This window comes from Pinus tabuliformis, chromosome 5_1, assembly GCF_031772625.1.
Source record: "Pinus tabuliformis cultivar Carrire ecotype Pingquan chromosome 5_1, CPIR1, whole genome shotgun sequence".
NCBI lineage: Eukaryota > Viridiplantae > Streptophyta > Pinopsida > Pinales > Pinaceae > Pinus > Pinus tabuliformis.
The window spans coordinates 561,597,440-561,611,425 of NC_142305.1; the positions used below are offsets into that span (position 1 = coordinate 561,597,440).

Below are 13,986 nucleotides of genomic sequence, written 5' to 3' on the forward strand. Positions count from 1 at the left end.
ACCTATGAAGCCAGCGCATGGAGGGGAGACAAGTAAACTAAAGCTGCAAATGAAAACACAAATATAGCTTAGCAAAAGTTGGCAACAGAGACCGATACCGAGGGTTCCACACCTAGGTCTCGAAGTTGAGCACAGAATAGGCCGAGACATCATCCGTAGGCAGAAACCCTCACTAAATTGCAAACCAAGCACAGTGAAAGCGAAACCTCAAACAAGTGACAAAGAAAACCCTCGTGTTGCAGAACCGAAGACCTCACCAATAGCATAGTGGCACAGCAAAACGAACATAGTAAATGAAATGAACAATCAGGGTTTCGGGGCATAGAAGGAGCGGGAAGGAACAAAGCCTGAGGCCTGGACACATGTCCTTGTCTCAATAAAACACCAGTACCACAACATTAAGTCAACCAACCACCGCTTAATAAAAATCCAATCAACAACTTTATCATTAACCCAAAAGTCTTAAGGGCTGGACCCATCCCTCTCAAAATGATACCTTGAAATTTGTTAGTGTTTCAGGAATAAACCAATGTATGGTTTCACTTGGAAGCTCATGCGAATTAATTCTTATCTTCACAATGTCCATATTCTTCTTAGCATTGGCAAATAATGAAAGATACTTATGGTTAGCAATATTGGGGTTGATCACCTCCTTATAATACCTTAACTTCCTTTTTCCCCTCTAACTCCTTATAAACCCATAATTTATCCTTAAATTGGGAAATAATAGTATTTTTAATATTATCCTATACTCCAATATGATATCCTCTTTTATCTCTCAACCTTTGAGCCAAGACAGGACATAGTTATGCAAGTCTCACTTGAGCTCGATTTCGAGATTTTAGCTAGAGTTAGAAGCAATTTCGGGGAACATCTTGGCTTCCAAGTTTTAAAGTTTTTTTTTTATACATCAAATACATAGACATTGCCACACATTTAATGGGGGAAAGGATGGATTCAATCAATAAGATAGGGTAGGGAGTATTTCCTTTAATATTGAGGTTGTAGGTTATAAACTTCTTTTGGATCAGATCAACCTTCCTCCAAGATTCTCTAGATATATTACAACCCAAACTTCACATCCATATAAAATAATAGGGGTGACAATATTCTCAAAGAGTAACTTCTTTTCAGTCCATATCCAAATATGGTTTGACTTACTGTTCTTTTCAAGCTCATAATAAACTTTCCAGCCTCCTATTATCCTTTTCTCAATGCTATAAATCTATTTAAGTTGATGATGAATGTCAGTACATAAATATTTGTATGTAGAAACCTTCTTCAAGTTATGGTTATCATAACTGAAATTATCATAGTTAATCATTTTAGATTTAATTATCATCACTTTAATCTTGTTGGTATTAATAGTCATACCCATATTGGAGCAGTAATCATGAAGGATTCTAAGCTACATTTCGAGATCATCATGGCTTATGGCTAGAAAAACAATATCGTCATCATAAAGGAGAAGCGTAATGACTATACTAGCGAGCCTGCAATCATCTCATCCTTCAACTTCCAAACACTCTTCTAGCTTATGAATATAAATTCCAAAATGGTTAGGAGATGGGGGAAATCTTGCTTAACTTGATATTACATTTAATTTCATCAAACCAACCCTCGGTGGTCTTAATATTGGAATAACATTCTCGTATAGCCTAGTCACAACAACCCTCAAATTGAGAGGAACCATTTTTTCTTCAAGTCTCTACAATAGCTTATCTGTCAAAAGATTCCTAAAGTCAACAAAACAACAAAAGGTATCAATTTTATTATTGCAACATTCCTTGGGAAATGATCGTAAGAGTAACAAGATGGCCAATAGTTGAGTGATATCTCCTAAAACCAGATGTTCCTTTTGCTCTTTTACCATGACTTTCAAATATCTATCTATCTATCTATCTATCTATCTATCTATCTATATATATATATATAGATTATAATATATATCTAATTCACATGGGTATACAAATATGTTGTTTATGGGCCACATTCTCCACATTAAAATGGTTATATCCATACAATAAATATATCTCTCTCTCCTTTATACACACACACACACTCTCACACATATACATTCAAATTGATTAATGTTACTACTACTTATATTGTCATTACTATCAACATCCATCATGTTACTTGTGAGAATTGATCCTCGGTGATTAGAATTTCATTCTTTCTTATACGCGAGTTATGAGAGCTATATTTAATAATTATAAGCCTTTTCTTTATCATATATGGAATATATATTTTTCATATACTGTGAATAATATATTTGATACTCTTTCATAGTATTAAATCAAGTGTTTTCTAATGTCTACTAAGACCAATATGGTATATAGAACCTTAAGAAAGTAAGATATTTACTGAGACTCTTTCATATTTTATTTCTATGATAAAAAAAAAGGCATAGAGGCATTCCTAGATCACCATAGTTTTTTTGACTTAACAAGTCAAGAGGGTTGGTAGAGTGTGAAAGGTTTTGGAAATGAGAATTGATGTGAGTAAGCATTGGGCAATCTAGGATAAATTGTTTTTTATCTTCAACCCCTTTAGTATCACCAAGGTGACATACTATTTCATACCAAGGTGTTTTGGGAATAACCCAATGTCTGTTTTCACTTGGAAGCTAATGAGAATAAGTTCTTACCTTCACAATGTTCATATTCTTCTTAGCATTGGTCAAGACTTAAAGATAATTCTGGTTAGCAAGATTGAGGTTGATCACCTCCTTATAATACCTTAACTTCTTTTTCCCCTCTAACTCCTTATCATCCCATAACTTATCCTCAAATTTGGTAATAATAACATTTTTAATATTATCCTATTCTCTAAGATGATTTCCTCCTTTATGCCTTAATGGTCGAGCCAAGACCGGGCATCTTTATGCAAGTCTCAGTTGAGCTCGAGGTGGGGATTTTGGATAGAGTTAGAAGCAATTTTGGGGAACCTTTTGGCTTCCCTGTTTTAAATCTTCTTCTTATACATCAGATAGCCAAATATAACCATGCTATCAATGGGGTAAACTATTGCTTCAATCAAGAGGATAGGATGGGGAGTATTCTTTTAATCTTGAAGTTGTAGGTTATAAATTTATTTTGGATCATCTTGATCTTTCTCCAAGATTCTCTAGATATACTACAACTTCAAACCTGACATGCATATAAAATAATAGGGGTGACAAGATTATCAAAGAGCAACTTCTTTTCCCTCCATACCCAAAGATCAGTTGACTTACAATTGTTTACAAGCTCATAATAAGATTTCCAGCCTATTATTCTCCTTTTTACAATGCTATAATTCTAATTGAGATGATGATGAATGCTAGTACCTAAGTATTTATATGTAGAAACCTTCTCCAAGTAATGGTTATCATAACTAAAATTATCATAGTTAATCATTTTAGATTTAATTATCATGACTTTATTCTTGTTGGTATTAATATTCATACCCATCTTGAAGCACTAATCATGAAGGATTCTAAGTTGTTTGTTGATATCACCATGGCTTATGGATAGAAGAACAATATCGTCATCATAAAGGAGAAGAGTAATGACCATACCAACGAGCATGCGGTCATCTCATCCTGCAGTTTCCAAACAAACACTCTTCCAGCTTATGAATATAAATGGAAAAAAGGGTAGGAGATAGGGGACACTCTTGCTTAACCTAATATTACATTTAATTTCTTCAAACCAACCCTTGGTGGTCTTAAGCTTGGAAATAACATTCTCCTATAGCCTAGTCACAACAACCCTCAACTTGAGAGGAACCAATATTTTCTTTCTTCAAGTCTATGCAATAACTTATCTTGAAGAACTAAGTCAACAAAACAATAAAAGAGATAAATTTTATTATTGCAACATTCCTCTCTAAATGATCATAAGAGTAATAATATGGTCAATAGTTGAGTGATTCTCCTAAAACCAGATTTCCCTTTGGCTCGTTTACCATAACTTTCAAATAAATATATAGTTGAAATTCAAATATTTAATTTACTTTGGTATTCAAATATATTATTTATGGGAAACATTTTCCACATTAAAATATGCACAGGCACTCTCACACACATACATGGAAATTTGTTACCGTTACTACTGCTTAAATTGTCACTATTATCCACATCCATTGCCTTACTTGCCATAATTGAATTTGAGTTAAGAAAATTCCATTCCTTCTTATATGTGAATTTTCATAACTATATTTAACAAGAAGGGCCGCGGTGCAGCTAGTCCCTGCCATATTTCATGCGCATAGGCCGCGTTCAGAAGTTTCTCTTTTGTTTCGTGTGTGTCCTGAAAGTAACCAAGAGATATTGATTTTGTTTCATAATTGTTTTTCGCCATGAACGTGAAAAGCAAATGGGTCGAGATCTGCCATGTTGTGAAACTGAAGCAGGTTGTGAGAAAATGGAGGAAGCTCGCCAGCGTCCGCAAAGCGGCTCAGGCTCTGGCTGGGAAGATGCTTTTCTCGCGGTCGTGCCGAGTGACTTATGTGTCCGGCGACACACAGGTCGATGTGGCCAGGTTGAACAACTCGAGCAATGGGCATCGTCGCTCGCTGTTGGCCATTCCGCCAGACGTGCCGTTGGGACACGTGGCGGTGTATGTCGGGCAGAATTGCAATAGGCGATTTGTTATCAAGGCGGCGTACTTGAACTACCCGGTGTTTAGGGCACTGCTCAAGCAGGCCGAGGAGGAATTTGGCTACGCACAGCACAACAGACTTGCTATTCCCTGCGACGAGTTCCTGTTCGAGCACATTCTACGACTCTTCAGCAGAAATGGCCTCGCCGCTGTGAGGCATCTCGACTTGGAGGCAGTTAAGAGCAGGTTCTCTAACGAATGGAATTGCTCGTCTGAGGTGAATGGAATATCGTTCGGCATGGAATCAAGGCCTCTTCTTCATCCCTTTGCACAAAAATCCATTGGCTGATACAGCTTCCGGGTGTGCAACATTAAGACCTGAGAAATGGCCACTTTTGACCTATAAGTAACTAATTTTGATACTGCTGCTAATATATGAATTCTCCTGGATAGCGAATTATATAGAAGAAGAATGGGAAGTCATTTGGAAAAATCTGCACTTGTTGCAGGCCCTCCAAAGGTAGCTTGGAGTAACCTTGAGAAAATGCATGTCGTGTGTTCAGTTATTCGGCTGTAACTAATTCATTTTTCTACTGCTCCAAATATATGCATTCTACTATATAGATAATTATATAGCGGATGAAAAGGCATTCAGCTAGAGGAACCCTCACTTGTTGCAGACCGTGCAATGATAACTTTGCAGGAAGTTTAGTTTTAGTTGTTTTCATATAATATTTTTTATTAATATGTAAATATATTGCAATTATTTTAAACCATTTATGATTATTATAATAAACCATATTATACTAAACTTTTTCACAAGTAAAAACCATATAGTATAATAAAAATATATCAAGCAATAATAGATTACATGTAGATCTGTAAACCAAATCGACCGAGACAAGGTCATGAAGTTATCTATAAAAGTCTTCCATGAATCGAGTAGGGCCAGGGGGTCTTTCCTAAAAGCAAGAAGGTGTGGTTCCGTGTTTTGATTCTGGAAGCACTGAAGTAGCTGGGGTTGTGCGAATAAATCGTAAAGTAAAGAAGGCAAATATGAAGGTATAGCCCGCCGAAACATGCAGAATACCCGACGCGTGTCAAATTATCATGTTTTTCTAAAGCATAACACCTGTGCACATAATTTATTGGCTGCATGTTTCACAGATAGTGTAACATGTCAAACCGGCTTTAACTCCATGATTTCTATGCCCAGGTATCGGCTTGAGTATGCCATTATCGCCTTCGCTGTAAGTTGTCGGTCGCACTGCCATTATCGCCGTCGCTGTAAGCAACCTATTTTCAGCATATCATGCAGGCCGAGGGCACGGCTTTGGCAATTCTGGACAACCTATTTCCCTCTTGGCAAATCATTACAGGGTTAGTGAGATTTGTGTTATATTCGTAAATTCTGCCTCTGTGTCACGGCTTCTGGTACTGTGCTTCACTCTGTTCGCTGTTCGAACATCTTGTACCTCAAGCTTTGAAGAAATAAAGTGAAAAAGAAAACGAGCAATGGCTATGCCCAATTCAACGACTGCCGGTGGCGCAAAAATGGTTCCGGCAACCCCTTCTTTTGCCGGAAAGTTTAACATTTTGATGCGACCTGGCTTTGGCAATTCTGGACAGCCTATTTCCCTCTTGGCAAATCATTACAGGGTTCGGTTTCAGAACAAGGAGTTGTTCCATGCCTCTGTGTCAGGGCTTCTGGTACCTTGCTATGACTAGCGGTGGTGCATTCTCCACTGCACCCTGCAAATTATTAAGCGATACATATTTTCTCCACGGCAACCTGCAAATCATTAAACAGGAAGAGAGCCAGGGTACCACAAATACTTCATGATTGTTTTGTCATTCTGATATTATTGTTTTAGTCACGACTCATTTTGTTTCTTTTTTTTTCAATTCAGGTAGAACGCCAGAGCCCGCGTAGGTCAGAGAGGTTGGCATAGAGAGTTCCATATAAATCGCACTCCAACCTCCAGCCTGTTTGCAAAAAAAGGAAAGATATAGTGAGTAATCCTGGGTTTTATAAGGACCGACTGACCTCTGCAGCGCTTGATAAATTCCGATAATGCAATGATACTATAAAGAATGGTTAGTCACGACTCATGTTGTTTCTTTTTTCATTTCAGGTAAAACCCCAGAGCCTGCGTAGGTCAAAGAGGCTGGCACAGCTGAGACGCGAAGGAACTATCAATGATCTTCCCGACGTCTCATCCTCAATCCCCATGAGATAATGAACTCTTGAAGTTGGGGAGTCCAATCCGTGGCCAGCCTTTCATGTGTGGGACGTTACAGAGACCCAAGGATCTAAAATATCCCCCACATGAAACAAATGTTTCTTCATACGAGGACGGGCATGGCCTTCACTTCATCTCGCACAGGCACCATGTGTGGACTTGAGCTCGGTTAGTCATCAAAATTTCTTTTCGTTAGCTTCATCAAAATGCATTTGAAAATCAATCGAATGGGTAAATTTGGTTTCTGCATTTTCGCCTTCTAATTGCTTATGAATTTCTATCTGCCTTCCCTATTATATCATGTGGACTCTGGTATTATAAATTAACAGCTATATTATTTGGGACTTCGAATACCTTCAGAAAATGCTTGTATCTGGTTCCTACGATATTAACTGTAATAATTGTGGAAACCTGTACAGTAGTATTATAATTGCATGTTTTATTATGAGTAATTGTACCAGTGAGAGTTAGAGAGGTATAATGAGTTTGGAAATGGGAAAATTTGGAATCAAAAGCGAGCTTTATGTTCAGGCGGGTTAGGACTTACCACATGCTATTCATGCAGGCCGCAACGATTCACTTGAGGCAACTGGCACAGTATTTAGCAGGGGAGCCTGTGTCGCTTCCGCAAGGAGCATTGCAGGTCATGGATGTGGTGCTTCGTCCCTCAGCAACATCGTCTCGTTCTTCACCACCTGAAACAACTGGTTATGCATATCATCTGGATATGCTTTTAGGTATGCTTATACAACATCTGTTTTGTCTACCCTCAGCAACAGCATCTGTTCTGTAGACACCACAGCAGCATGACACCACAGCAGCATGCAGAGTGACACATTGCAACAGTGATATCAATCGGTTCAGCCTCCTGATAGCTCAAATGCAATAAGAGCTAGAGCTAGCATTTTATATGGCCAGATTAATGCCAGATTAATGTTAGCATTAATCATCTAACATCTGAAAAATGAATGAGAAAGACCGGGACAAATACAACATAAGATATGATTTCAGCGCCTTTGCCTCGGGAAGAGGCCAAATAAGACCATAAACCACTATGATGTAAAAAACTTTGTTTATACTCGATAAACAGACGCGTTCAAGCAGGTGAACTAATGTTAAGTACATCTTTTCTGATTACTATAGTCCCTGGGACTAATAACTATAAGAATTTTCTTGGAAGATATCTTTTTCCTATGCTATCAATAATATATTTAATACTCTTTCACAGTATTAAAGTATGAAATCAAGTGTTGTCTACCCTACTTAATTCTTATTTATTTTGTTACAGGTTTCAATCTTTTTCCTAGATTTATAGATGTGCTCAGGTGATTTTAAATCTATTTGGATTTTCTCGATATGGCAGTTCTCCTCCACTGCTGGTTAAGGCTCAATGTACCTGCCCACATTTATTTTCTTGAGGCACCAGATCGAACCTCCATATTGTCAGAACCAGGATAACGAGTGAAATCTGAATCAAGCAGACCAGCTACAACAGTAAATATCTGCCCTGGCATACCAGAGAGGGGAGCTGCTTGCATCAATTACTGTTACCGGCTCAACATGGATTATTAGATCAGTGGTTGCTCAATTCATTAAAGCAACGACTAGTGTAAAGTTCTGCACAACCCACAAACTTGATATCTTGTTAATTGCGTATCTCAAGTGCTGCAGGTCAGTACGTGGTGATATGGACTTTTCATTTTGATATTATTAAATTGGCCGACTAGGGCTTGAAACTAGCATTCATAACCCTAGATCGCTAATTTCGAGTCTAGTTAATATCGAATACTGTTTGGCATGTCTGGATCGCAACACTAGTTGGAGAGACCTACATTGTTGTTGATCGTGTCCACATCATGTTTGTCAGACCACTGCCCATAGATTTTTGATCGGTTATTCACGGCTTTTCCAGATTGTGGATTTTAGATCGGTTATTCACCTAAGATGTAATTGGGTGAGTTGAGAGGATATAGGAATGTGTAAGTTTGTTTGTCCATCTAAAATAATAATTATGTTTTAAATAGAAAAATAAAGTAATCTAAAATTACAAAAAAATACCCCTTCAAAAAAATTAAAAAAAATTATGTTTTAAATATAAAAATAAGGTAGCTTATAATTACAAAAATAATGCCACTTTAAAAAAAATTATATTCTAAATGAAAAAATAAAGGCTATAATTACAAAAAAATAAATATATTTAAAATAATGAGAAGTAAAATTTTTTTACACTTTTCAAAAATATTTAAAAAGACATTTAAATAAGCTATTGAATATCTATCTTAACTAATTTATATATAGAAAAAAACAACTCTTAATAATTTGTATTTTGTACTCTCATTTGAAAAAATTTAATGTTTCTAAACTGATATTAGATCAGTACCTAAAATAAATCTATGCTGATAGCTATATAGGTTTTGGTGTAAAATTCAATAGCTATATAGGTTTTGGTGTAAAATTCAATTCCGGAGGTGGTTGTTATTCGGCATCCTCCATGGCATTCTTGTTAAATTGGTGCAGCAATTATCACTCTTTGGTTTCCACATTAGAACCATCGGTCTAAGTACATTTCAATGAGTTTTATGGGAAGTTTAACCCTATCTTACTATTAACCCTTTTTCCACCCTTCATGATCTTGATTGTATCCTTGTTATTTGTGAGGATATGATTGTGCCTCATGACATGCATTTGTGTTAGCCAACTTTGAAAGAAAATATATCGATATTGTCTCTAGACTACTTGGCAGAATGGCATATATTAGAGGATGAAATGGTAAAAGTTGACAGGGAATTTTTAGTCCTATTGCGTCCAAAGTGAAAACATTTAGAGAAAAATTTGATATGCTATTAATTTTGCTGCGCCACCTACATATTATCTCATTTAATTCAAGAGGGTATCTTTCATTGTAGGTGGATTTCAGAGTGCATTGTTAGAAGAACAACCCCTAGTGATTGTGTTACAAAACTTGATAAGATGGCTAAAAATGTTGTTACAGATGATAGAGTTGTTGATGTACATGGTTCCCCTCCTCTAGTTGCACCTAGATTTGAGCCTAAAAAGAAACATTTTGAGCCTTAGTCTCAAAGGAGTCTACCTAGGAATAAAAAACATAGTACTTATGCAATCAAATTAGTGCATAGATGATGTGAAAGACTCAACTATAGACTATCTACAACTATTAGGATTGAATACAGTTGGATTGATGAATGAACACAAAATCAATTGAATAATTGTTTATAGACTTCATATTGTTGTATATCAACGATCAAACAATCATACAAATTTCTTATTGTTTGTCATTGATTATTACTGCACCTTCCTCAGTTGTGTTTAGGGGGGGAGTTTGATGATGAATAGAGCCTATTTTGTTGATCAACCAAGTCATGTTTCCCCAATGCCTTGTTGATAGTATTTTCTTATTTATGTTTAATAAGTATTGATGGTGATAGTGTTCAATTTTTTAAAGTAGAAGTTATAACATGTTTTGATCATATTTTGTAGTAAAAGCAAATTAAGCAGGAAATCTATGCTAATTAATTTATTTTCCTCCAATTTGAGTATGTCACACTTCATGTTTGAACCTTTAAGTATCTACAAGCCTCATTGTTCCATTGATCATTGATGGTGGTTTCTTATGTTTGAAGACTTTGTTCTAACTTTTTATTAACACCTATTTGAAGCTTTTATGAGGTGGTTGTTAGTGTTTTTCTTTCTTATGCATCTACAACATATTCTATTTCAAAGTTTAACCAAGTTCATTGAGGATCCTTGACTCTCATCTTCAGAATTTTGGTACTCCCTAATTGGAGTAAGCTTCTTTCCTTTCCTTTTCATAATCATTGTGGGATAAAATTTCATCTCCATGTTTTGAGCATTGACATCTTTATTTCTTTTGGAGAGGAGTTTTTTGTACGCATTTTTATCCTTTTATTCACTTATGAAAGTTTGTGGTTGGGTACTTTATCAAGTCTTGTTTGCGGTACCTAATTTTTATGTTTACTTCCTATGTTTCACTTTAAGGGTGTGTTAGAATTGGTATTTCCAATGCTCCTCTTATTTATGTTCCAACTATTGTGAGTTGTAAGATCATGTAGGACTTCTTATGTGTTGAGTTATCATAGCTATTTTTAGATAACTATGGGCCTCTTCCATTATTATATATGGAAGACATCTTTGTGTATTTCATATACCATGGGTAATATATCTAATACTCTTTCAAGAGAGAAAATTTGTTATTAATATGTTTCTGAATGTTCTATATGAAACATTTCTCTCTCTCATATTTTTTTAGTGTCAATTACATTAAATCTCCATATGTAAAGTTGATATAAAATTGTGTTACTTAATAATAAAATTGAAATACTTTATGAATAATTACCACAAAACTATATGTTTTTTATTAATATTTCTTTTTTTAAATACCAATTGTACTTTGTATTGAACAATAGAAGAATTTCACATTTCCCTCATAGTGTGGTTTAATATCAATATTATTTTAAATGTCACGTATCAACTCCACATTGAGTAATGAATAAATTACACACATTGGTCATGTTGAATAGTAATCAATTATGGATGAAATTATGAACACTTTACATTCAATTACTCTATCTCTCTCTAAAAAATTGATGTAAAATTATGTTATTTAAGATGGACATTGAAGTATTTTAGTAGTGATAAGCATTAAAATATTTTTTAGATATTAATATTTATTGTGCATATTGAAAGATATTTTTTTTAATAATATTTTTAATTTTTTTATTGCATGTATTATGTTATTTTTTGATGTAACTCTAGGGCACAACATCTGCCCCAATTCCTCTCAACAAAAATTATAATTTAAAGTGTTCTTTAATTATTGAATGCTTAATCCATTAAGGTTGGTGCTGACCAGCAAGCATAGATGTCCAAGAGACCTCTTGGAATATGAAATCAAGAGTCAGATAAATATATTTATATGTGCATCTTTTCAATAATATTGAATCAGAGGAGTCATTTAAATTTTGCATATCAATTTTGTGTCACTTTAACATGGTTCGAGCGAGCATATTCTGCCTTTCTTAAAATTAATCCATAATGTGTGGCCTTCCATGACCTTTAGTTTTGTGGTGTTCATCAACAAGGGGATCCATAACTAAGATTGTATTTCAGAAATTGCCTAGCATAGTAACAGTCATATCCATTTATACTAGTAAATGAAAGACCAGTTTCTTGAATTGTCCCTCTACCCATGTGTCCTACCTCTGTCACCACCCCACCGCCACCCCCACCCCTATAAACGTTCCCCATTCCTGTTTTCCTGTGCACATATCAAAGAAGAGACCTATTATTTCTCTAAAGTTTGTCATCCCGGACTTGTGTTCTCACAAATATGAATACTCGTCTTGTAATTCCCTTAACGTATTGGCCGTAACACTCAAGCGTTTCATCTGCTCCATACACAACCATCCGGCCCCAGCCTGGGTTCTTCCAACACCTGTCAACCTTGTTCTAACATGGTTGTTTCTGTGTGTGAGCGTAAGTTTGAATTTTCTTTCACCTAAGGTTTTTGTCTGTTACACATTCATCCGATATCTGTGCTCCTCACTGCCTCTACGCCTAACCAAGAGAGCCATGGTTGTCATGTTTCATGTAATGGCACTCAAAATTACCCATATTAGCAACATGCATGTTAACTATGCCTGCGTGGCCTCATTTCTATAAGAATTGGACAGCAACATACTAGGGACATTGTCGACATTCATCCAACCGCACCTCCAAATTTCGGCACTTGTATGCTTAGGGGATCCTTTTATAATCAATATGTACAATGTCCATCGTAAGAAGTTGATGACCCTTATATGGGCGTCTGATTGCTTTGTGTGACATACGTAACTTCTATCATTGTCCCTGACTTGGTACATAATTTTGGGTTCATTCACCCTACCTAGTTGTCTCTCCACCTCCTAGATTAAAGCAGTCTTTGCAGTTAAAAAACCTTTTTGGTTTTTCCTGTTAATCAAACATGTGTGGTTTTCTCCATGTAGGCTCCAGATCACGTTGGAATTGGGTGGGGTAATCCAAGTGCTCTCAGGAAATGGAAACAGATCTACAACCTAATTTATAATAACGTCCATGAGAAAGAGGCTTCGAGCCTTTGAGCATGAGCTGCTGATCAAGGATTTCATTGTCGGGGCATCATTTTGATCTTGTAACCAAATTGATCCTCTAAAAAAAAGCAACTCTGGCCAATCATTGTTTACTACTGCCTCAATTGAAGACTATCTCATACGCAATGTCATTGTGGTGCATGCAAGATCTAACAACAAAGCACCCAAATTTTGCATGACGATTCCATTTCGTTTGGTAGCAATCTGAATGTCAGGTGTGTCGATGCATCAGTTACCAATGTTTCACCTTCCAGTTGCTTCAGTTATGTCTTGAAAATTAAATGCAACAAATGAGATCGGCCATATTCTAAAAAAACAAAAGAAACTCTGGTCAATCATTGTTTACTACTGCCTCAGTTGAAGACTATCTCATACGCAATGCCATTGTGGTGCATGCAAGATCTAACAACAATGCACCCAAATTTTGCATAACGATTCCACTGCGTATGGTAGCAATCTAAATGTCAGTGTGTCGATGCATCGGTTACCAATGTTTCACCTTCAAGTTGCTTCAGTTATGTCTTGAAAATTAAATGCAACAAATGAGATGGGCCATGTTCTCTCTACGATTTTAATATGGTTGGTAGCTTTACGATGGGGTATTGCTTGTGGTTTTGATATTCCTGATTAATGTATCTTAACTCCGTTGTAATTTTTATATATGTGGATAAAGAATTTGTGAGAGTCACTGAAGTTTCACATATCTATGTGGGAGTGCTACTCCCTTAACATCTGCAGTACAAAACCTGTTTGTCCCGGGCGCGAATCAATTGTTGCACATATGGAGGTTGAAGGTTGCGCTTTGTGGTATAGGAAAACTGAGTAGGGGTTGAACCCTAAAATGTGTTGGTGCACATTTCCATTGAGAAATAATGGACCAATCCATCTAAGAAATGCTTATTTGAATGATTTAATGGTATGAAGGATGATGGCTAGTCTCAATCGTGCCTAGTCCCTCGCATTGGTATCCATTTCCTCATATTATTTGCACCAAAACTCTTAATCAACATC

At 36.1% G+C, this 13,986-nt stretch overlaps 1 protein-coding gene across 1 annotated transcript; it reads left to right on the forward strand.

Moving 5' to 3' along the window:
* Positions 1-4,344: 4,344 nt before the first annotated feature.
* Positions 4,345-4,935, forward strand: LOC149166048 (auxin-responsive protein SAUR41-like). The gene has a single exon (XM_089430028.1). The coding sequence runs from the start codon at positions 4,345-4,347 to the stop codon at positions 4,933-4,935; it is 591 nt and encodes a 196-aa protein (XP_089286154.1).
* The last annotated feature ends 9,051 nt before the right edge of the window (positions 4,936-13,986 follow it).